The sequence below is a fragment of the Setaria viridis genome, chromosome 9 (assembly GCF_005286985.2).
Source record: "Setaria viridis chromosome 9, Setaria_viridis_v4.0, whole genome shotgun sequence".
Lineage (NCBI taxonomy): Eukaryota > Viridiplantae > Streptophyta > Magnoliopsida > Poales > Poaceae > Setaria > Setaria viridis.
This window is the reverse complement of record NC_048271.2, coordinates 22,515,824-22,541,996: the sequence shown is the minus strand read 5'-3', so window position 1 is coordinate 22,541,996 and position 26,173 is coordinate 22,515,824. Positions and strand designations below refer to the sequence as shown.

Sequence of the window (26,173 nt, the reverse complement as noted above, 5' to 3'; positions counted from 1 at the left end):
AATGATAAATGTAATGGTTATAATATGACCATAGAATTTTATTTACAAAAATAATCCATTTCTAGTTATTTTCTCTCTCTTCCCTCCTCTCTCTCCTAGTTCTATATCTAGATCTAGATGACAACCTAATGAAGCTAGAAATGATGCACAAACTCACCTTATATAGCCACCTCCTCCAAAGAAATCAAGAGCAAAACGTTCCCCCTTAGATTTGGTGTTTGTGCACCTTTTGCCGAGCTCCTCTCGGACAAGCTCCAAATGGAAGGTTGCTTGGGAAAGAAGATGCCCGCGGCCTTAAATAAGTGAGCTTTATGCTGGTGCGTGACATAAGCCAACTGCCAGGATAGTTGGGGTGCATTTGTGCTGGTGGGTGCTTAGGTCGCTCCCAGTACAGTGGCCTCTGTGCTAGCGGACGACATAAGCCCTCCAACAGCACAGATGAGGTGCATCTATGCTGGCAGGTGCTTGTGTCGCCCGCCAGCACAGTAGCCTTCCCCGCTGGCTCAAGGAATCTTTGTGCTGGTGGGTACCAATCACGCCCGCCAGCACACTAATTTGCCTGTGCTAGGACAATCAAATCTGGCGTAGTGAGAGGGCAGTCTCCTGGTTACCATCTTGTAACCAGGACAAATCAAATCTGGCGTAGTGAGAGGGCAGTCTCCTAGTTACCATCTTGTAACCAGGTTCACAATTTCAGCAAAACTTCACCAAAATTCTAGCTGTTTCGGTGGGGACCGACAAATTATTGCACTGGACAAACTTTGTTGGGCAAATTTGCAATATCAGCCCAAGCACACCTTGGCAGTTATAAATGATCCAAAACGGCACCACCCTTACCCTCATATACCCGAACGAAACGCTAATCAGCCCCAAAATTCTCCACCACAATATTTCTCCGTGGCGGTGGCAGCGGCTCCCCTCTTGGCCGCTCGTACGTGCATCGCTTGCCACGACACTATTGTCCCTAGCCGTGTCCCTCCAGGCTCTAGCAGGTCTCCCACCTCTATTTCCTTCTCCTAAACCTCCAACCCCTCAGTTCTTCTTCTTATTCACATCTATTTGTGCTGCGTGCGATGCGTGCATGAGATGGAGTGCAGTCTTTGGTGGAGAGGATAGAGGAGTAGTGGGAGTGCAACCCCATTGTGATGAAATAGGAGTCCTTCCATCTCACCTACACTATGTGGGATCCATGCAGTGCTCAACACCTTGGTGCAGTAGCTCCTTCTCGTGCTCGATGTGAATACCGACGGCCACTTCATCCAAGCAAGCTCCTAGACTTGTAATTTTGGGACTGTATGGACATAATTTGAATATTACAATTTGGAGGTACTATATCTTGTAATATGTTCTATTATTTCTTTGTTTTACATGCAATTGTGATGTACGATGGCTTAGAGATAGTTTGTTGTGAAATCATTCCAATTTTTTGAAAAAAATGAATTCAGTTTGAATTTGACTTGATATTTCCTAAATTCCCGATTTTCCATGTTTATCGATAAGGGCAAAAGACCAGAATGGTAAACTCTGACACCCGATCATAGACAACACATCTACACACAGGCTTAAACTTGAGGGCAAATGATCTCCTCTCCCGATGCTCCTCATGTAAGCATTCACCCTAGGGCGGTGGCTAGTGGTGTCTGCCCCCATGTCAACTATGTCCGAGCTTCATTGGTGTATCATCTATCGATAGATGTGATTTGGTATGATTGAACAGAGTTGATTAATGTGGATAAACATGGGAAACTTATTAATTGTAGAAGGTAGGGTTTCTTGTCGATCGGTATAGATGATGAGGTTTGTTTTTATAGGATGTGATCAAGGAAAATGTAAAGAGTAATATTTAGGGCCAAGACAATTGTTAGGGATTTTGTATTTGGGAAAAGTTTCATTTTACTCCCCTCACCTATCCACTTTGTCCGCTTAACCCCCTAAATAAAATTTTAGCACTTTACTCCCTTGAACTATTTTATTTGGTCCAATCTACCCCCCTAATTAGATTTCTCTTTTTTTGTTTCTTCATGTATGAATTGAATTTTGAGTTCAAATTTCGTCATTAGATAAAAACATGATACATTATGTTTAAAAATTATAATAAGAATTTTTCATAGTTAATTTCATAGGTTAGGAATATTTAACTTGAAATTATCTTAGATATACAAAATTGTATGAAAAGTAATCATGAAAAATTTCTAATGTATTTTTCTAATGTAGAGCATCATATTACAAGTCAATTGACAAAATCTGAAATTAAAACTCAATTATTACCTGAAGAAAAAACAGAGAGAAATCTAATTAGGGGTAGATTGGACCAAATGAGATAGTTTAGGGGAGTAAAGTGAGCCTAAATTTTGCTTAGGGGGTTAAGTGGACAAAGTAACTAGGTGAGGAGAGTAAAATGGACTTTTTCCTTTTATTTGTATACGGAGGTAGGCATTTGGAAAATATTTCAAAGAAAAATGATGAATAGTCAAATGAAGAATATATGCTGTTATAAGCTAGATACAAATATTATTTTCTATATGATTTATTTGGAGAAGAAGTGGGCATGAAATGCTTACACATGGTTCTAAGAATTTATGATATTTTTGCGATCAAATATTTTTTTGGTTTTTTTGTAAGAGAAGGCTTGAAAGGTTTGGGATCTTTTTGGATAATGGAGAAAGGTTGAAATAGATTTATGTGTCAAGTAGCTAGGTTCAACTAACAATTTAGTGCTAATTCAATTGGCTGATGGGTTTGGCTATGGGGCACTGGGACTGCTAGTATGCGGTGAACTCGATCCACATGAGATCATGGACCTGGCTTCGAGTCTATGGTCTATATATTGACTATGTCCAGAGGAGGGGTGCTAGGGTTTTGTCGGCATAGGGATGTATATCGTGGGGCTTCATTGGCTTCCTCGGCAGAAAGACCTTCCCAACACTAGAGCTCGATGGGAATTAGGTGCTGATGGAGCTAATGGAACAACAAGCATGTTGGTCGGGTCTCATTGCCAGAAGTGGGCCATAGTAGTGGCAACAAGCGGCCAGTGCTTCGGAAGGGAATGGAACAAAACATTATCTCAATTACGAGATACATCAGTCTGGTTTTTGTGCATGCACTGGTGGAAAACGCGACATTAGTCATGGTTGGTAGGGCTCAAAGATATCAAAAATCCATCCGGGATTAAATTTTCGAGAAGAAAGGGGGGTTCTTTAGTCCCAGGTCATTCACCTAGGACTAAAGACCCCCTTTAGTCCCAGTTGGTAAAACCAACCAAGACTAAAGGGGCGGCCACGCCAAGCGCAGCACGGCCCCCTATAGTCCCGGTTGGTTTTGGGGTACGTGCATGTGCGCCTGCATGGTGCATGCACGTACCCCTTAAGACTTTTTTTCTTAAATTCTTTTTCATATTAATATTGTATGCAAGTCATATTTATATTGTAAGCAAGTCGTATATATATTTTATGGCAGCAATTCTTAGTATATTATACAAATCAAACTAATATTTATACAATTACTAATATACAATAATTTGTCCACTTCATACCTAGGATTATCCCATCGTGGTGTTGCTCCACTTCATTTCATGGCTATTGAACGTCCGTCATAATAATATTCTCCCATGGGATCTATCACCTCATCCACCAGGAATCCTATGAGACTTTCACATATTGCAAAAATCCCCTCCTTCTCCAAGAGTCTTTCTTGAATCTTCTACATCTGTAATTTGGAAATATGTGAATGTTGCACAAACAATTAAATATAAGGAACTAGAAAATAATTAATTATTAATAGTTTTATTTTACGTACATCTTGATCATGCGATGACGGCACCTTGCCATGCACAAATTTGGTCATGTGCTCACATACGTAGTACCCACATAGATTATTGCCTTGTTCTTGTCTCAAGCACTTTAGTGGAAAAAAAAACAAGTTATGAAATATTTGCGTTATAGAATGTACAAAATCTGCAAACTTCGTACGTACCGGGAAGTTTATTTTGAATTGTTTCCATGCCATGCGAATTAAAATAATTCATGATACAGTGTTAGGTGATAATTTAGGAAATCAACTTTTGCATAGAGATAAAGGTCCACAATTATTACGAGTTTAGCATATCTTGAATTTCTTGGTACTCTTTCGGTGGTTTCCTCAACGAATTGAACACAATGACGTGGCTTCTATCAATCACAATTATTAGGAGGATCCAGTGGAAACTGCATACATAAATGTTCATATTAGAGCTAACTAACATTAATTAGGTAAGGAAAAAGAAAACGAAAATAGGCGGTACTCACATTTACTTAAAGTTGTATGGCAGTAATATGTATTCCTTATAATTTTGTTTGTCCAAGAAATTGGATACTGCCTCCCATATTTTCTTTAACTGATCCCGTATCTGAGCTTAATTAACGAACGGTGGATCCATGAAGCCAACATTGAAGTACGATTCTCTGCGGCACCTCTGAATTAGCATCCTACATAAAATGGAAGATGAAGTTAGTAGGGCGATGCACACACAAAAAATAATAATCTGAGCCAAAATTTACATATTGATAAACAGACACTTACAAAACCCAGGTGTTGATGAGAGAGACGTCAAGGGCATCCTGATGGTACACTTCATATATATCCTTGAATTCCATCCACAGGACTTTCTCACCTTCGCCAAAAAAATCAATCAGTTTAACCCGAAGACCCAACATGAGCCTCTCATCGGCAGATTGCTTCATGTACCATTCATGAAATTCGTACATCTTCGTGGATAACTTCCGTACCAATTCAGGCCTTACTAGAGGCTTCCTACCTCAAAGGGCCATTTAGGTACAATTGGCTCTGGAGCTGGCGATTCAACTTGCCCTAGAACTTCAACGAGAGACATCACCTTCACGGGACTTCTCTTCTTAGGAGGCTGCCCCTCGACATCACCAGGATCATCTTGCCTAATCTTATACCACAACGCTTCGCACACAGGACAAGCATCCAATTTCTTGTATTTATCACCACGATAGAGGATACAATCATTAGGGCATGCATGTATCTTCTGAACCTCCAATCCTAGAGGGCAAACAATCTATTTAGCTTCATATGTTGTGGACAGCAATTCATTATTCTTGAGAAGAATGTTCTTTATAATTTTCAATATCCCCTGAAATGCCTTATCAGACACACCATCTTTAGCCTTCTATTGTAGAAATTCTAGTGTGCACTCAGTTTTTTATACCCCTGCTTGCAATCTGGGTATAACATTTTTTTGTGATCATCTATCATGCGCTGCAACTTTTCTGATTCCTTCTCAGTTTTGCAATCTCTATGTGCATCCCGTAGCACCTGACCAAGATCATCAATGGGACCATCTTCTGCAAACTCATCTTCATCAATCTCGCCCATTGCAGTATCTGCAAAAGCTTGGCCTGTAGCCCAGTCCGAAATGTTGTTATCATCCTCCTCTTCTTCACCGTCTTCCATTATAAACCCTTTTTTTGCCGTGCTTGGTCCAAACTAAATAGTTAGGCATGAAATTGTATCTAAACAAGTGGCTATGAATAGTCCCCCAGGAAGAGTAGTCCTTATTACTGCATTGGAAGCATGGACAACATATGAACCCGTTCTCTGGCTTGTTCACTTTGGCCACTTCGAGAAAATAATACAAGCCATCAACAAACTCCTTGGTCCATCTGTCCATATTATACATCCATTGCCGGTCCATCTGCATCGCATTACATGAGAAATGGACATAGGTCTTTATATTAGATAAAGAACTTGATCAATATTAGGTAAGAAAAAAATAGAGTTAGTGTGATTATATTATTTAGACCTTGCAAAAAATATTAGATAAATAAATTATTACATAATAAATGGACATAGATCTTCATATTAGATAAAGAACTTGATCAATATTCATAATTTACACCAATCGACCTTCATAAAGATAAAAACAATTCACATGAAAATTACACCATTCAACATTCATAACAATCACTAGAGATACGTATAAAGATTACACGCATAACAAAACAATAAAGATACATATACACTAAAGATTACAGATGCTCCATAGTGGACCTCACGTAGTCAATTATCATAAAATAATGGTACAACATAGCAGAGTGTTCGCCCTCCGAGCCATCTCTGCACTTAACTCAATCTTCTCCGAAGTCTATTGAGAGTCACCTCCACATATCTAGTACCAAAAAATAATAGTACAATAGAAGATCTTCGAATCCACATGCTGGGGTTGAATCATGTTTGGGTTGAATATCATAAAGGAATCTTGAAATAATTTTCCAAATGTCTTTTGGAGAAAGTGCCACATTCTCATAATAGAAGTGCGGTGGCACACGCACAATAGCTCGTCCAGGCAAAAGATCTATTCACTGAGCATGGCCTATGGTGGCAAGCCAAAACCAACCAAAAGCCGCTAGGTCAAGGTCAGTGGATAGATCTTTTCCTGAAGAGGATATTGGGCCAGCATACTTCTATTACGGGAATTAGGCTCCAAAAGGCATTTGGAATACTATTTCAAGATTCTTTTATAATATTCAGCCCGAGTTTGTGGAATCAAAGCTCTTCTATTCTACCATTATTTTCTGGTACTGGAGGAGCAGAAGTGACTGTCCATAGATTTCGAAGAAGATTGAGTTATGTGTAGAGAACAGCATAAGAACATTTATGCCAAGTGCAGACACTGTTAACTAGGATTGGAGGAACGGAGGTGGTACATCCATTGCCAGTCCATCTGCATCGTATTATGTGGAAAATGAACATAGAGTTTCATATAGGATTATTGTTTATAATATTTAGTTCTTGCATTAAACATGAGATAAATAAATTATTGGTCAAAAAATACAATTATTGTTAAATTACAGTGACATGAAAAATTGTAGCAATGACCAAATTCTATTTTCTTACACCTACAATTTATTTACCTTAATTTTATTGCAAGGACTAAATATTAAAAACACATTTACTCTATTTTTTTCTCATACCTAATATTGATTAAGTTCTTTTAACTAATACGAATCATATATAACAAGCAAGCTATCCATCAAATTCTACCTCAAAAACACGTATAAATAAAAATCCTCTCCATTATCCCTCATTCTAATAAAACTCATTTTTCTCCCACTCTAAAGAATAAAACAAAGCATAATAATAATAAATGAAGGGAGGATGAAGTAGCTAACCTTCACAACATTTTAGATGAGTGAAATCCTACGAAAATGAGGAAAAAAATTTAGGTAGCACCTCCCCTAAGGTTGCTTGCTCGCCATGGAGAGCAGGACAAAGTGTCTGTGGTAGAGTGGAGTGGCTCGGGCTGGGGGAGGAAGAAGAGCTCTCGGTCCGATAATTTTATAGGGGAGGAGATTTTGTCCTGGTTGGAAATTCCAACTGGGACAAAAGACCAATTTCCAATCGAGACAAAAGGGTCCGGCCGTTGGTGCACTATTTCTAGCCATTATAACCGGGACTAAAGCAACCCCCCCCCCCCCCCGCGGTGTCCTCCGGTGGCACATTTTTTACCTGGGACTAAAGCCACTTTACTCACGAGTGCAATGTTAACCAGGACTAAAGGGGTTGAATAGAAGGTCAGTTCTCTACCAGTAATGTGTGGGGGTGTGAAGGACTTATTTTGCAGCGATGACAGAGGAAATCGATGACAAATAGTGGAGTAGGAGTGAGCCTAGGAGAACAAGAGAGAAAGGGAGGGAAGGGTTCCTTGCCCCGTGTTAGCAGCGGTAGCCATGAAGATGGGCTCCATCAATCCATGCCCCTGGTCTCCTCCACTGCCTAGCCTGCCACCATGGACTTCTATAAGTCTGGCAATGGAGAAGCTGTACAGGAGCCCAAACTCTCAAACCCACAACCTTAAACCTTATCCCCAAACTTGAGCCATAAATTTCGCAAGAGACTAAGGTGCCACACTTAGGCCCTGTTTGGATCTACCCCAACTAAAGTTTAGCTAGCTAAGGCCCTGTTTGTTTCCACCCTCCTAAAATTTTAGCTCCTAAAAAGTGACTAAAATGTGACTAAAGAGCCAAACACTCCTCCTAAAAAGTGACTAAAAAGTTTTAGAAAGCTCAAAACTTTTAGTCCCCTCACCTCCTCCTAAAACCAGTGCTGGACTCCTGCTACCCCTCCTTTATTGTCTCTGCCCCCGCACCCTCCTCTCGACCGCACCCTCCCCGACCCCGCCGCCGCTCCCTCCCTCCTCCATGTCAGCGCCCGCGGCCTCTCACCGGCGGCCGTGCCATCCCCCGCTGGATCCGCCGCCCCCGCTCCCTTGCGCAGCTGCACGGCGCGACCGTGGTGCTCCCGCTCCTCCTCGGCGCCGGCTGCTCCCCCAATCCGGCCACCGCTCAATCCGCCATCGACACCGGCTTCGATGACCAAGAACCGCCGGCCGGGCGCTCCCCCGCTGGATCCAGGAAAGGGAGGATCGGGAGGGGGGCGGCGGTGCCGACGAAGAAGAGGAGGGGAGGAGTGCAGCGGCCGGGATTGGAGGGGAGGGGGCGGTGGCCGGGGGAAGGAGAGAGGGGAGGGGTGCCGACGGGAGGAGGAGAGGGGGCGACGCAAGTGGGAGGAGGGCGCCGGCCGCCGCCGGCGACCGGGAGGGGAGGGGCGGGTGCGTGTGTGCAGGGAAGAAGAGGAGGGGAGGGGCGAGCAGAGAAGGAGCAGGGCATTGGGGGGAGGGTAGTATGGTCATTTTATTACAACATTTATTGCTTTTAGTCAGTTTTAGGAGATGGAACCAAACATGCTTTAGACCATGGACTAAAAACTAACTAAAATTTTTTAGGAGCTAAAAGTTTGGGAGGTGGGAAATAAACAGGGCCTAATGGCTAAAACTTTTTACTCCCTCCGTTTTTAGATCATTTTGACTTTTTTGTGTTCATACATTACTATGCATCTAGATATACATACATAGGAAAAATTATGTATCTAGAAAAATCCAAATGACCTGCAGTGTGGAACGAGAGGTTACTAAAGAGTAGGTAGGTAATCTTTAGCCGGGGTATTTAGATCCACCGGCTAATCGTTGGTTGTTGAGAATAACTGACTATGGTACATTTCTTTAATTGCTCATATTCTTAGTGCTGGGATAGTACTGGGTTATTTCTTTTAACAGTTATGGACAATTTGGTCTTTGAGCTCAATTAGTTGGGATTAGCTAGGTTCAATCACGTAGCTAGATAGTTGGTTTACCATTAGGTAGGAGTGCATTAGCTGCTCAATTTGGTCTGTTTGGATCCGCCCCAATTAAATTTAGCTGGCCGGCTCCAGGAAAGGCCGGCCCGGCCCACCGGCACGCATCACCATCAGTTTCGAACGAACTGTCCCAGACTCCCATGTACACAACGCACAAGGCAACATGTCATTAGGATAAGCGAAAGAAACATGATAAATCTTGCCATTCTATAGTCGCATACACCAAAAGCAGAAACCGAACGTTGTTGCTTGCAAGCTTTGAGGTTTAGGCACCGGCCGCCATGCTCCCATGCCCGCTTCCATCCATATCATCATCGCCTTCGCGACTGCGCCATGTTTTCCTCATTGCTTCACGCCTGAGTAGCGTTCGATCGGCAGTAGCCACATGACGCCACACGCTTCGGCCTCCGCAAGCGTATATCCGATCCGGAAGTCGACACCCTTTTTGCCCTGCCGTGCACCGATCATTCACCACCCCAGCTAGCTCAAATCCAGTGCCTTGCAAGCCAGCGGATCCTCATGCCGTGACAACGGGTCTCTTTATCTATATACACGCGCTCCCTGCTCGTTGCCTCCATCTCCAGCAGCAGCAGCGCGACCGTCATCGTCATCGGGTTTCTTCTAGCAATCAGTGCAAACAAGAAGAAGAACCAGGCCATGGCGTCTCTGGTCAGGTCGTTCGCGTCGCTCTACTGCCAGAAGCTCCGTTCCACCACCCGTCTCGGGCCGGTGACGGCAGCGCCACCACGGTTCCACGCGACCAACAGGCAGATGTTCTCGGCCTCCAGCGGCGCGGCTGAGGCGAGACCTCCGCCGGCGCTGCCGCGCCAGTTTCAGGAGCAACAGCGGACACCTTTCTTCACCTGGTGACTGAGATTGACTGACTGCTCTGTCTGTTGCGCAGTCACTGATCACATTCTTATCGTCTACTGGTGTGAACAGTGTATGTAAATCATCTTTCTGCAGCTGCTAATACAATCCTGCATTTCTTTCCTATTGTGTTGTATTGCATATCAGGGCAAGATTGGCGATTGGCTCTGTCCTTGCTGCCGCGGCACCCTTCGTGCACTCCAGATGGGTGTCGTTCCTGCGGATTCAGAGTATGCAACCATCACCGACTCTGAACAAACAAACTTCAGCTGATACTCTGCAACAGTTGTACTGTACCACTATCTCGTTTGACAACTCTTGATCTATGAAATCGATGTAAGGTGAGGTCGAGATGGTGAAAGACACGGTGGAGGTGGTGGCAGAAGTCGTCGAGGAGGCGGCCACCGTTGCGGAGAAGGTGTCGTCGGAGGTGGCCGAGCAGCTGCCCGAGGGCGGGAGGCTGAGGACCGCGGCTGTGATCGTGGAGCACGCGTCCAAGGAAGTCGCCCAGGAGGCTCACCTTGCACAGGACATCATCCACAAGGTACATAGCAGTACCCTGTACACTAGCAATTGATCCTGATGGATTAAATGGTCTTCTGCCTTCATCATTCCTTGCGATTTGGTGCTCCCCCGTTTGCTTGTAATCTCAAGCAACACCCCCAGCCTTTTTTTAGCTTTTGTGGGTATAGGTCGAGCTCGGTCGATTACTTTTACCTTGAAGCAACTTCCAACGCTGTCTTTGTGTTGCTTGTTGCCTCGGCACATACTTGTACAAGTCACTATCCACAACACATTTGATGTCTGTCACAAACATGCTGACAGAAATTGACCAGAGTCAAATGCTGACAGTTACAAAACTTCTGCCAGACACATACCTGACAAAAACCACTTGTTCCTGCAGGTGGATGAAATTGAGGAGGACGTGAAGGCCATCATTGAGCCGATTATGGATCACAGCAAGCATGTTCATGCGAAGGCATGCCACACGAGTAACAGCTCTCAAAACCAAATGGGGGAACCTAAAGTATAGGAAAATAATCAAAGATCCCAATGTCTATGTGGCTATTTCATTCTCAAATGTAAGAAATTCTTAATATTTCTAAGGCAGTGTAGTCCCATGTCATTCGTTCTGATTTGAGTAAGAAGAAACTGATAATGAACCAATATAATCTCATCATATAAGCATAGAATCAGCTGCCGTCTAAAAATTGGATTACATATCCTCATCTCTGTCTCAGGCTCGGAAACAACAAACTAAATATAATAAATAAAGAATTCACCAAAAAACGAAGAAACAGAGTACATGTATCAACAGCAGAGGAGAGCCGAGCACAGCAGAGCGCCTGGCCTCCACCGCCACAGGCCACATCGTCGTCTAGAACACTACGGCAGCGACCACAGCGCCAGCGACGGCGACGAAGCTGGCGGCAGCAGCAGACGCGGCGGCGCTCTTCTCCGTTGCGGGTGCCGCTGCCGGGGTCATGGCGGAGGCTCCGGCCGGGGGCAGCGCGTCGCCAAGGCCCCCGCCCAGCGGGCTCATGGCCGGGACGGAGGCCGAGGGAGCGGAGGCCGGGCTCCCCATGGGCGGCGCGGGCGGGGAGGCCATCGGGGCCCGTTTGGGCGGCGGCGGCAGCGGAGCCATCTTGGGCGCCGCCGCCGGGGCCTGCGCCGTGGCGGCGACGGCGAAGAGGGCGACGAGGAGCGCGACGAGGGTGGCGGCGACGCGGGCGGCCATTCTTGGTTACGCAGCAAAGCTCCTTTTGCTGGAGCTTCAACGATATAAAATCAGGCGAGGGTGGCGGTGCGATGTGGTGGGCTGCTGATGTGATTATGGATGGAATGAGATGAGATCGGCGAGGGTGGCGGAGGCATTTATAGGCGAGGCGGCAGTGGGTTTGAATTGTTTTGGGCTCGTTTAGCCGTTGGGCTCGGATTCCCCCTGCCTGGTGCGACGGCGGCATGCGTCGCTGCCGCGTGGGGCCGCGGGGACCAGGGCCGTAGGAGAGCGTGCGCAACGGCTAGTCGAGGACGCGGGGACGCGCGGCCGGATCCGGGACGGACGGCGGAGATGGCCGGCCCCTCTTTTCTTCTCTCTCTCGCCGTGGCTGTGGCCAGCTAGCCGTTGCGTGTGTCCCGTTGGTCGCTTTGATTAGCTTGCTTTATCGTTTGCTGGCACGTGTGTAAAGTCGTTGGCGGACAGCGGCTTTGCTTGGGCTGCTTTCATGCGCAGAGGGACGGGGTGGCAAAGCGGAAACGAAATGATGGCCGCCACGACCACGCCTCCACGCCGCCGCCGCCGCACAAAGCGCACCTGCCTGGCCGGCTGCGTGTGCATCCCAGAGCACGGTGCTCATGAGGACATGAGCGATCGTTTTCGGGTAAGTACATGAGGACATGAGAATGGCCTCCTATCTATCTTCCGAAAGATAGGTAAATCTGGAACCTTCCAACTTCAAGCCTATCAAGACACATCTTAACTTTATATTTTTTTTCCTCATCTTCTTCCGACCCACCCCGCCTCCGCCCCCTCCTCCACCATCTGCCCGCACTCCACCGCGCTGCCCGCCCGCACTCCACTGCCGCCCTTCCTAATCTGAACCTTCTTATTGCGCCCGCCGCCGACCATTGCCAACCGAAGATCCTACCCAGGCCGCGGCGCTCCCATGCCGCCTTGCCTCCATCATCTGTCGAACCGCCGCCACTGCCGATCCAACCTCATCCCGAAGCGGAGGAGAAGAAGTGGAGGGAAGAAGAAGCTCAGGAACCATTGGATCCTATTCTCGCATGAACTTAAAGCGGAAGTTCATTTAGAAAAAATCTTTCGGAAGATGGATAGGTTTTCCGGTTGCTAGAGTCCAATATATATATCATTGTGTTGCAATGGTAAAGATCAATTGTATTTTTCAATATCATGGAATTTTTTTATTTCTAGCACTAAATTTTTATTGCACTTATTGGATTAGATTTCTACATATTTGCTAGAAAACCAAAATAATTTTGCTTAATTATTTCTTTCGATCAAATACTCATTAAGTTTCTACCTTTGTTATTTAAGCAAGAGAATTGCTAGATAGAAAAAATAGATAGGTAACATTGTTGTACCATACAAAGCAACCACATTTCACATATAGTCCAGCTTAACAAACACCGTTATCGTTCGGCTTAACAAACACCGTTATCATCTGAACATAGCGTACATGCATTAGTAGAGGTGGATCCGTTTCTAATTAAGTGCAAGTAGCATAGCGTAGAATCAGCCTGCACTAACATTGATCAATTGCGATAATTTTTATCTTCTCGTGTAATTTTTCTACTCCACAACGTATTAGATTCATCATAAATGCCATGTTCTTTTCAAGCGACAGAGTTTCTAAAGTTTGGAAATTAAATAGATAGCTAGAAAATTTTTAAAAATACCTGTATAGATACATGTTCTTTGCAAACTAAGAATAGTTTTTTTTACCATGGTACCAAAAGGAAAATGGCTATAATCATTGCCACGTATGGCAGGTGATGGTGGATGGCCGATGGGGTTTTCTTAATTACTTGTATAATAAGCTAAAATCTATTTTTATTCACAAATGAACTGTAGCCGAAGTGGTGATAGTGCTTCTTTCGGAGGTAGGGGTCAATGGATCAGATCCCTCCCATGCATGTTTTTTTGGATTACTACTTTCCTTTTTTTTTCCAGCAGAGGTGTTCCTGCATGTACTTGCCTTTTTTTTTTCCAGCAGAGGTTTTCCTCGGTTGATGGGCAGGCCGGCCAATTTTCTTCCGTTTCTTTTTTGTTCGCGGGCTGGACGGCCTGGACTCCGATTTTTCTCGCAGACCGTCCGGACTCCGGATTTTTCACGTTGGGAAGCTCGGATTCCACCGTTTGTTCCCCGGATTTTCATCGCGATGGATTAGTGACTGACGTACGAAAAAACTGGTAGAGACCTTACTTATTTTAATATTAGGTAGAGAATAGAGTGTGTATATATATATAGCGACTTCGAAAAATTTCGGAATTCAAATTTCGAGTTACTATTCACAGCACTATTTAAATTCGCGGCACTATTTAAATTCAGCTCACTATTCAAATTCGGGAATATGAATAGTGCCCGAGCACTCACCGGGAGTGGGTGGAGCACCTATGGGTGGCGGCACTATTCAGCCACTATTATATATATATGGCTCCGCTATTTGGTACCCAGGGTACAGAATAGCTTATTTGGTACCCGAGCCCCCCGAGCGCGACCCGCCCGCGGCCGCGCCAGTTTTTTCCGCGTGCGCGAACGTGGCCTCAGGGTCCAGGCTCGGTAGACCGAGCGCCCCTCCCATTTTGGTGGACCGAGGGAGAGCGTCCGTCAGTTTCTCCGCGCCCTGGATCTCGTCCGTTTCGAAAAGCCTCCGCCTCCCCAGCCACCCTCCGCCGCCGCGTGCCAACCCCGTTGAGATCCAGCGCCAGCTCGCCGTCGCCGCCACCGCCGCCGACGAGATGCAGGGTGACCAGCAGCAGCCGGGTCTGTCCCCGTTTGCCATGGCGTATGGCAGCCAGACGGTCTGGGAGAGAGCGGAGCGTGACGCCGCCGCGTTCCGGTTCAACGACGCCATGGCCGCGGACACCGCCTTTCTGATGCCGATCGTCCTCAGGGAGTGCGCCGAGGTCTTCCGTGGGCTAACCTCCCTCGTCGATGTCGCCGGCGGCCTTGGCGGGGCCGCTGCGACCATAGCAGCGGCGTTCCCGGATTTGAAGTGCACCGTGCTGGATCTTCCACAGGTCGTCGCCTGCAAGTGGTGAAGAAACGGAGGGTCCTGATGGGAGTGGAGGAGGCTGCAATCCTGCTCATGGCCTTGTCCTCCTCCTCATCGAGGTCCACTCTGCTACATGGCTAGGATCTCAACACCACCCAAAAGGCACAGCTTCCTGCTCAGTGTGTACATACAAAACCTGATACAGGCAGGACACAGAACACAACACAGGCCACCCAATGGTTTTCCATGCTAACCATGAAACTTTATCGGATTATGGGAAGGCCTCTTTCAGGATGAAGCTGACGTTGAAAGGGCTGGATTCGTTTTTTTTATTCATCCACCTCTTGTGCAGTAGTAGATCTCTGATCTCGTTGTGTAGTGTCATCGTGTTCGAATCCGAAAGCGAAGCTGACTTGGGAAAGACAGGTTTGCCCTGCAAGAGGTAAGATGGTGGTCCTTGTCTGTGTTGTTCATAGGCTCCCTAATTGTGATTAGCAAAGACATTGTATGAGCTTTATTTTATCCACCTTGATCAATTACTATGTATGTTCTTTGTTACCCCTTGATTGAGGATGGGTGATCAAAAGCAGGCATCGCCCCTCTCCATGTGTAATAAAAGGTCGAGTGAATAAAAGTGATCTTTTTATTTCATTTCAGTTGAGTTTTCTGTGCTTGTACGTGGCACTTAGACTTCTGATAATAATAAAAAAAACAAAACGGTTTTGCTTCTTAGACGAGCACCCAAACTACAAAATGTATTTGCTATATTCAACCGGCTGCAGAAGCAATACAAATCATACAGCACATGGAAGACATATAGACAATCAGATGGAAGATAATCAGGTACAAGCAAAACAACCCCGTGATATTCGTAATTGATTAGACGAGCTCAGCATATATATACAGCAATTCGGCAAATGAAAAGCAATTCACAGTGTCACTTTATTTGAACCCTACTGCAACTGATGTTTGGTTCAGACTACTGCTCTGCACTATCTATGGTAGTCTGCCTCCATACATTAATAGATTGGTAATGACTACTAATCATCACAAGAGTCTCTCAGAAACCAAACATGTGGATAACCTTTTGGGATGTCGAAACAGCCCCAAACATTTACGTGCAAAGTTTGCTACAACATTTGAAGAGGATGCGTTGACCCTTATAACTGAAAAAGCTCATTCCATCTGTCCAGCCAGCTCAGCTTCCTCGTCACCATCAAACTCTTGCTCTACTCCTTTCACCTGCCAAAGCAATATGACAAATTAGCACAATAGAAATCTTAAGGCCTGCCACTGAGAATCAATGGATAATCTCCCCCTTTATGAAAAACAAATTATATGGAACAATTGCAATAGGAACTCATTTCCTGAATATCAGCACATGACAAGCAATCTAGTTATCAAATAGAAAACATCTTTCACATGAGCCACAAGCATTAACGACCGTCAGCAAGAACGTATAAATCACATCACGTTACCTCAGGTACATAGTGCATAAGCATGTTTTCTATCCCAGACTTCAATGTGACGGATGAACTTGGACACCCGCTGCAGGCACCTTGCATTTTAAGCTTAACTATCCCTGTTTCTCTGAAAGGATAGTATCCTAGTGAGACGAAGGAATCCAAATATTCAATATCAGCAGACAGCATGCTGGGGAGGGAGAGAAAGACTAACGGATCAAACCCTCGGTATTCAATGTCACCACCATCATCTTGAACAGCTGGCCGAATGCGAGTCTCCAACAATTCTTTTATCATGGCAACTATTTCTGAATCATCCTAGGAGGAAAGAGTATAGGATCTTCAGTATCACAACCAAATGCTAGCCAGTATACCATAGGCAGTTGTCGAAGTGTTCCCAAGTCAAGATAACAAAATGGTACAATCAGAGGGTTGTGGGTTTCAAACATTTTTTTACCTAGGTGGCAGTAAAGCACTATTATAGATTACTAGGATTAGGTTCTGAGGCATGTTGCGTAAAGAGCACACAGTCAGATGTTTTAGTATCTCTATTTATCTCGTCATTACAGGTCACAGCTTCAAATGAGTTGATGTTGATGATCAGAATAATTTTATTTCTAAGCTATTCTGTACCCTGGTATTCTGTGAATAAGCTTCAAATGAGTCAGAACCTTACAGTATTGATGAGAGGCATTAGCATAAATAAGATTGTGTGTTTGTCAGCATTTCCTATCTGCACTTCATTGCTAGTTAGAGAATCTGGAGTCCAAAACTCCAAAGAAAAAACAAAGCATATCTCCTAGTAGTTCATAAACATGATTATTAGTCTTTTTTCGACAATGAAGACAAACCAAACCAAACAACAAATTAAAAAATGGCAATATTTCAGTATTTGCCTCCTGCCAACATTTCCGATGACAATATGAGCTCTAATCTTAATTAGCCTAAATTAGAAAATCTAATCATATCACAAAAGCATATCTACATATCCAGATGGGTAAATTTAACAGAAGGAATCATTGATGACTTCATGTCTTAACTTAACTCGAGCTGTAATCATAGTGCCATGTCATTAGACACTCATACCAAGTTGATAATGAATTTGTATCATGGTTCTATCGCACTCAAACAGCATTTAGTCCACGTCTCAAGACAATCTCACCATTCTGATGGAAGGCTTGAATAACAGCATCTAGCACATGCAACATAAGCATGCCGGTTAAGTTAGTAGGAGTAATTGTTACATGAATTGCAATTCTCAAAGACCTGAAGCAGAAGGTTAAGTGAATCATGCCCATCTGAAACAGGAATTCGTGAATCATGCCATAATGTGAGTTTGGAAACACTAGAATTTCAAGTTGCAGCAGGCCAATTTCCTCTTATAATTCACTCAGCCCCCCTCGTTTCACCCAAACTCACCAGGCTATGGAATTCCAGAAGAAAGAAACAAACCTCTTTATTACCTGAATATTTCCGTTGCTGCCGGTTTGGACTCCGAGTACTCAATCGAACCAACTGCCACTGTAAGGTCCTAGTAATCCTGCTTAATGTGGTAGATTTTTTAGTCTACTCCGGCTCACAAGTTTTTAGTCTGGTAGGGCAGTCAAAACAAAATGAATTAACACCAATATATCAGCTACCATTTGATATACATAAGCACTATGCGTCTAGGTTAACAGATAACACATTTTTCCATTTGCAATAAACAAAGGATAACACAAATAAAAGAACAAAAAACATACCCAGAGATCTGATGTTCAACCGAAGCGCCAGAATGCAAGCTCACTGAATGAATCCCAAGAGGCTTCAGGGGTTTGCATATCGATCGCACCTGCCCAAACGACACCAAATTAACTAAGTCATTCACATTTGATTCATTTAAAGGCTATACAGATAAATACACAGTAAGCATCAAAATGGCAGTACCAACCTGCGCGGCCTTCTCCTGGGACGGGACGAGGTACAGCAGGAAGGGGCAGGAGACGACCATCCCAAGCCTCTCCTTCCTGGCGATGATGTCGCAGGCAGTGGAGACGAGCCACGCTGTCTGCTCCATCGTGGCGCACGCGCCGCTGGTGTCGAGCACGTCGGACGGCGCCGGGGAGGAGCAGGACCTCCAGAGCTCCACGCCCCAGTCGCCGCCGCCGTGGATGCTGCTGCCGCCGCCGTCCTCGGGCGCCACCTCATCCCGGATGGCATTGAGGCAAACCACCAGGAACTTGGACGGGCGGTCGAAGTCGAGGGGCGGCGCGGGGTCGACGCGAGGGGCGCGAGGCGTCGATGCGGAGGAGGAGAGGGGCAGCGCGGGGTCGACGCGGAGGAGAGAGGCGGTGCGGGGTCGATGCGAGGGGCGGTGTGGCGTCGAGGCGGAGGAGGAGAGGGGCGGCGCGGCAGCTGCGGGCGAGCGGCGGCGGCGGCGGCGGAAACGGATGGGGAGAGATTGAGGCGGCTGCGGATGGGGAGCAGCGGCGACTGGATGCCGGACGCGGAGTCGGCGGTGGAGGCGGCGACGGTGGTTGGCGAGCGACGGCGGCGGTTGGCGAGCGACGGCGGCAGCGAATGGCGAGCGGCAGCGTCCGCTAGCATGAGAAGTGGATGGACGGGAACTGAACACCACCCACGACGGAAGACCCACTTTCGGGAAAAAAGATGGAAAAAAAACCGGGGGAACCGTTTGATAAAAAAACCGGCGGGAGGGGCGGGAGAAAAGGAGGAGCCGGATCCCCGGGTGAGCTCGGGTACAGAATAACCTATTCCGTACCCAGGGTATTACATAGTATATATATATATATATATATATATATATATATATATATATACGCCCACTAGCAGGAGTACTTGGGCCTACTTCCGACCTTTTGCCACCTGGTCCATACTGCATAGCGCACATGATCATTGTTAAGGTCCAGCTGTAGTCACTGACTACAGCAAAAAAATTGTGCTATTTTTGCTGCAATAATTAATTTGGGTGTGAGTTGCATGGTACTGCCTCAACACCCGGTCCTAAAGCGGTGTATATCTGTCTTGTACGCGAAAATAATATGAAGCAGCCTTCCTTCACCACCTGAAATTCGTGGCCCATGCACGACAGATTCTTTTCTTTTTTAAAAAAAAGGAATGCAAGAAATTCTCAGAGCATAGTTTATAAAACATGGGAGATACGGTGAGGAAGCATCCATTACTTAGCTTGCTCTTTCATCCTGATGCATGACTGCAATATTTTTCTCATTGACAAGAGTACACGAGGTGAATAAGAGATTATCCAACACCGGCTGAGATGATTTGGACATATCCAACAAAGACCTCCGTAGGCACCGGTGCGTAGTGGAATCCTAAGGCGTGATAGTAATGTGAAGAGAGGCAGAGGAACACCAAAATTGACATGGAAGAGGCAATAAAAGGAGATTTGAAGGGATGGAATATACCCAAAGATTTAACCCTGAATAGGAGTGCTTGGAAAATAACTATTTATGTGCCCGAACCTTGATTTGTGGCTCTTGTTGGGTTTCAACTCTAGCCTACCCCAACTTGTTTGGGACTGAAAGGCTATGTTGTTGTTGTTGTTGTTGACAAGAGTACACGAGGCTTCTTTGGCCCCGTTTGTTTCCGCTTATAAGTGGCTTATCGGTGGAAATAAGTGAGAATCCCGCTAAACGCTTTGCTTATTTCTACCGATTCTTTCTTACGTGGTAAGCCACTATAGAGATTTGAACTACGAGAAGTGGAAAGTGAGAAGTGAGAAAATCTTTCACTTAGATTATAATTCAAGCATAGCTAGCAGAAGCGTATCCAAACATGATCTTTGAGGGGTCCTTATGAGATGAATCAATGGGATGGGTCGTACACATTGGTGACTCAATTAGACCTAGTGCGGCGGTGGCTTTCGTCAATGCCCCTACATGAAAATAGAACTTTGCAAGCCTACAATTGTTAGCTTTGTCATGGAGTGTAGCCACAGTATAGAGAGCCCAATACAAGCTGCAATCAACCATGTAAAAAGGCCGAGCCCATGGACCCGCAGCTAGCAGCCATGTTAATTTTTCTTCCACGGAGACAACTAGGCACGCCTGGCCTCGCCAGACGCCCAGTTGCTCGAGGTCAAAGATCTTGCATTTGAGGTAGTGGATGTACTCTTGGGTTAGCTCAGGAAGTGGAGGATCGACCCACTTCGCATAGCAGTAGTTTCCTTCATCGAGATAAGACTGAATATGATGTTAGTTTATAGCACGAAAAGCTTAGCAAGAGTAAGGAAGTAATAACATGACCCACCAAGCCATACGGGCATTGAAAGAAATGTTAGCTTCCATCACAGTAGCCATCAAACAACTGCACGACGCAAGCCACGCCATGGTGACACATTGGCCATGCATCATGACGGTCGTCGTAAGGCCTAAGGCAGTTTGGAGGGGCGTAGTTAGCCCTATCATACAGAGGGAAGTTATCAAGAGGTTCCTCATACTCCGTTGGGCCAAAAGAACCTAGCCAAGTGATTGGTGGGAATAGGAGCATCCCCTCCTCTTCCCCTCCTCCCACGACCTCTCCCGCTTACATATGCCATTGTTCTTCCTCCTACTCAGTGGTGTGGAAGGATACGGGAGAGGGAGGTCCGTATAAGGAGTGTTGAGATGGAGATGCACAGTGCCCCCATTTGTTCAGTACCCCATCATTTTCAATCATCCTAAAAAAGCTTAGATATAGGATTTGTAGGTGCAGGGACGTAGGGAGTGTGGAGTCCCATCTGCCTGAGAAGGCTCATGTTTAGGGTCCTTGCAGTCTATTGTGTAGGCTTTTCAGTGATGATTCAGGTCATTAGTGGATTAGCACTATTTGAGTATTGTACTGGCAGCAGAGCAGTATAATGGCAATAGGGTGGAATTTGAGTACTTAAAGCATCGAGACAAAATATTATCACAGTACAAACAACAGTACAATGGCATGTGAGACACCCAACATGAAAACCTAAAGAACACCTTGTTTAGGATAAAATGCCTTAGATAATGTAAATTGGTGGATCAAAACTAATGTTCTACTAGGTGAACCGGGGAAGTTTCCCCATCCTCGCTGTTTTGGAGGAACATTCTCCATCTTGCTTCTTCATGTTCTTCTGTCGCTCTTCTTCCTAGAAGAGTTGCGCCTGACGAGCTTCGAATTCTTCCTCCTACTATTTCAGTACTGCCTCTCAAGCACCTAACTACTCGCGCCACCTCTGTAGTTCTGTTGACATCATTTTTTTGACATACGTCAAAGATGGCGTCAAAAGAAAGCAGAGATGCTGATGCATGGTGGAAAGACAATGGCTAGTGGAATCGGCCGATGGGGTTGCAGAGGGCTCAGCCGACAAACTTATAAGAGATCGGCCGATGACGGTGAAAGCTTTGCCGATAGAGGAAGGCGGAAGCTTAGCCGATGGAATCACAAGGGTGCAACCAATGGAAGATTATAGAGGCATAGCCGATGGAGTCAGCCGATGCGAACAGAAGGATTCCAGCCAATTGGAAATGTCGAAGGTTCGGACGATGAAGAGCAGGTTTTGGCTGATAGAGGCCAAGTTCGTTTCCGACTCCTGTACGAGTTGTTTTTGTTTTATTTTGTTTAGAGAGTTTGTTTCTTTAGAGATAGATCTTATGTTTTGTCGTAATTGACTAGGACTAAAAGTCTTGATGTTTAGGGTATAAATAGGGGCCCTGCGAGGTTTGGGAAATATGCACATCATAATCAATACAAATCTACTATTTTCGCAATTTACTTTCAAGTTGGTGACTTCGCCATTGTTTTATTTTTTTCACGAGTTCTTCCAAGCCAGCTAGACTATAAGTTACGTATTTCCCGAATACTTTCTAGGCTTTAACTTTGGGCGCATTGCTGTCGTTTCGTCTAGATTTATTCACAAGTTATCGATATTTGCTAGATCTGCAAGCTTTATTTGTTAAATCTTGTTGTTTTTATCACAGTTATCCAGCTTGGAACCTGTTCCGATCGGCTTTTACTTTATTTTCTTGTATCAATCTACTGTCACATAGCCAATTAGATCTATTTTGAGTGTTGTTCACGTAGTATTGTTTAGGTTGTGCTTTACGCTTCCTTTGCATTTACTACATCCACATCGGCTAATCTAGCTGATTGTCTTTCGCTCTTGTCAGCAGTCTTGTCGATACATCCTATGGAGCGATTCGGAACACCAGCCGATTTGCTCTTATATTTGACATTTTACTTGTTCTTGTTAATCAGCAGGTCAGATTAATTGGCACGCCACGGATCGATAGGGCTACAACCCGAATAGGAGCAAAGCAGATTCTCCTGTATTTCGTGTGTTAGTGTGTGAAGGTCGTCTCTTGATTTTTGTGTCAACACACTTTTGGCACGCCCGGTGGGACCATACGAAGCCTCAACATGTCTACGCCAAAGACTGCCAAAGTTTCGGATGACAACATCATCAAGGTTACGGAGAATGAGCTCCAGGACGATTAGAAGAGCAAGGTGGCAAGGGCTGTAGAAGAATTCAGATTGATATGCCTGAAATCCTTTAGCCGTACTAGGAAAGGGCAACCTGTCAAGAAGCACGCCCTCCCAACTCCTCGCCAGATCACCATTGCTGAAGACACAGGGAAAATGCAAGAGATGATCGACCAGGCTCTCAATCACGCGCTGATTAACCAAGCTGCAGTAATGACCAACACCATACACAACATCGTCCTCAGCAATCTCTATGGAGGAAGCTCTTAGGGGTTTAATGGTCCAGCATTGTAACAACTCTACCTTAATTAAGTATAGTTAAACTTAAACAAGTCATTAGTCACTAAGTAGAGGAGGTGAAATGTCTAAACTAACCCTAAAAATAGGAAACTTGAGTTTTTATATAAAAACTTAAAATTTTGTCCAAATAGGATTCGAAAATTTTTTAATTTCAAACAACTTTTATTATTAACACTTTGGCTGATTTGGAGTGGGAGAAGGTCAAAAACAAGAATCAAATCAGGAGTACATCAAAGACCTGCAAATGACGCAAGTCCTCGTGTTGGCGCTAAAAATCGGCCGATGATCTTCAGCGTCGGACACACGACCCTGGAGAATTTTCTTAGCTCCTATTTGGGTAATCACCCTAGTACGGTTCACGCGGCGTGCCAGTCAATCTGACCTGTTGATTGACAAGGAAAGAAACGTATTAAATTCCAAGGGTTTCGATCGGCTAAAGTTCCGATCTATCTTGAAAAGCATATCAGCGAATCGGTAGATTTGCTATGAAGACGACCGGCTACAAAACAACCGATAGTCACGCAGCAATTGTGAAGAAACTACCGGAGTAGGCTAAACAACGCTACAAATGCAACACTTGAAATAGATCTAATCGGTTGTGTAATAATAAATAAGAATAACAGTAATAAAGCTGATAATTCAAATCTCAAGCTGGATAACTGGTGATAAAAACTAAAACAATAGGTAAAACCTATAATTCTAGTCAATATCGATAACTTGTGAATAAATCTAAATGAAACAATAGTGATGCACCCGAAGTTAAAGCTTAGATATTACTCGATAAGCGGAACTTACAGAATCGGCCGGAGATCGTGTCGATGTAGCCCTGCCAACCCGTACGAACTCGTGAAAGAAAAAGATGTATTGGCGAAGTTGCCAACTTGAAGGAAAAGTACGATGAAAAAGTAGATTGTTTGTATTGATTGATGTGTTCCTTACAAATCTCTAGAGATGGCTATTTATAGCCTGTTACAACTGATTTCCTAACCGACTAGGATCTATCTCTAATTTCAAATGAAAACAAATATTTACAAACACAACTTGTATCGGAGTTGGTTATCATATTCCCATGGGCCAATCTTTCTCTATCTGCCTTTCTAGCCCAACTTAAGCCCATATTGGCCCAGCTGCTCCAACCTTCCAATCAGCTGACTTCTGTCAACTCCATTCGCCAATCGGCCGATACACTGTAGCACCAATCGGCCGATTCCCAACTATGGCTTTTAATCCGCCGCATCGGCCAATCTTTTCCTTCCCTGATGCCAATTCAAAATACGTGTCAAAATCTGGCATCAACACATGCCCCGCAGTTTCGGAGTAAAACATAACTTTTACTTCAAAATTCTTTTTTTAACCTCTTCTCCAAAACAAATGTGGCAAAAATCTCCTTCTGTTTCATGGTCTTCTACCTAATGATTGCAATCTTTTCAAACTGGGCGCCCGAGACAACCACTCCTCCGAAATTCGTGTAGACGGCACGGCAAAAATCCCGCCTTTACCCCTTCTCTTGGACCATCTTTAAATACTGGCATTCTCCGCCGCTTTTTGTCCACGAGCTCAGTAACTTCTTCCCTGGCGAATCACTTTCCATCTTCTCCCAACGCCCTTTTGGCTTCCAGTCGCATTCTCCGACGATCTTTCATTCGTCTGCATCCCGCTTGACTTCCCCTCAATGGCGGCGCCATCGGTAACTCCACCAGCAACGGAGGCTCCGCCGGTAGCTCCATCAGCGACGACAGTTCCATCGGCAATCCCATCAGCAACGATGAGCTTCATTCCAGAGGTAAACATCCAAAACCTTTCCTCTTTACTTTTTACCGCCTATGCATCTTTTAGATCTATTCTTAGTTCTTCCTTTTTATCTTTCTTAGGCGGTCAGACAGCAAATCACCATCCGCCTTTCTGACGCACCTGGCCTTATCTGCCTAGGCCCTATGGGGAACCCAGACCCAACTGATCTGATCAATTTAGAAACCCATAGGATCCCCTTTAAGCAATCACTTATGGATTTGAGCCAGTGGTCAGGCACTTTTAGATCTTGGCCGAACGAAACTCCCGGCTGGAAAGAATGGTATCAAAGAATGGCCAACTCCAAGAGAGTTCAATAGGATGAATTGAAAATCGGCCAATGTATAAATCTATCTTTGTCCTAGATGGAGAAAAATGAACCCCTGGTGATAGCAGCCTCTTATTTTTGGTCTGATGTGCTCAATGCGTTTCTCTTTGGTCATGGACCCATGACCCCAACTCTGGCCGACGTTCTGATGCTGACTGGTCTCGATATCTCCACCCCCGATACACCCTTCAATTATCTGATCAAGCTGACCCATCGGCTGGAAATGAAAGGAATCGGTGGGTGGAAGGGGTATATCAATAAAAACATGAGGACCGGGACAATTTTAGAGAGAGAATATTCAGCGTTCTTGATGATGTGGCTAGAGAAGCACCTCTTCTGCGGCAGAGCAGTCAGCCCTTCTTCCAACACACAAGCTCTGGCCGAAGCCCTAGCAAGAGGATCCACCATTCCTCTCGGGAAGCATCTGCGAGGATCGGCCTACCACATGATGCACCAGATTGATGTCAAATTGTCAAAGGGAGAGCCGATTGGTAATCTTGGTGGCCCCTGGTGGTTCATCACCCTCTGGCTCAACTTGTACATGAGCAAGATCTTCCAGCAGCAGATAGAGACCAAGACATTCCCAAACATCGAATCAGAGGAAAATCCTACAGTGCGACGATGGTGCACCTCGTTTGGTGAAGCAGCATCGGCCTTTCCTGGCTGCCAGCTCACTGTGACGACCGGTCCCTAATCTTCCTAGTCAATCGTATCCTAGCCTTGATCATAGTCATCGGTCTTGTTTTGCCGCGCCTGAGTGCTCAGCCTTCCGCCCGGTCCCGACCCCTGAGACCCGACCCCTCCCCGCTTCGCTCCAATCCCGACCCCGGCAAACCCAGCCCACCGTCAGATCCTTCTAAGTCCTTCCCCAAACGCCATTCTATCCGACCAGTGGACCCTTGAGATCTTTTTCCCCAGATCTTCCGCGACAGGCGCACTCGAGTTGTATGCCCGCTTCAGAGTCTCCCCGCCGCGTGGCTCATCTTCTCCGACGCCCGCCGCTCAGTTTTGTCTCTGGCTCGCGACCGAATGGATT

At 45.4% G+C, this 26,173-nt stretch overlaps 2 protein-coding genes across 2 annotated transcripts; one reads left to right on the top strand and one right to left on the bottom strand.

Moving 5' to 3' along the window:
* The first annotated feature begins 9,425 nt into the window (after positions 1 to 9,425).
* On the top strand, positions 9,426 to 11,191 carry LOC117835941 (uncharacterized). Its single transcript, XM_034715273.2, has 4 exons — positions 9,426 to 10,061; positions 10,213 to 10,295; positions 10,407 to 10,609; positions 10,970 to 11,191. The coding sequence occupies exons 1-4, from the start codon at positions 9,853 to 9,855 to the stop codon at positions 11,096 to 11,098; spliced, it is 624 nt and encodes a 207-aa protein (XP_034571164.1). The 5' UTR covers positions 9,426 to 9,852; the 3' UTR covers positions 11,099 to 11,191.
* A 33-nt stretch (positions 11,192 to 11,224) lies between these two features.
* Positions 11,225 to 11,929, bottom strand: LOC117835942 (uncharacterized). Its single transcript, XM_034715274.2, has one exon. It carries the CDS (start codon positions 11,801 to 11,803, stop codon positions 11,444 to 11,446), a length of 360 nt encoding a protein of 119 aa, XP_034571165.1. The 5' UTR covers positions 11,804 to 11,929; the 3' UTR covers positions 11,225 to 11,443.
* Between the last annotated feature and the right edge of the window lie 14,244 nt (positions 11,930 to 26,173).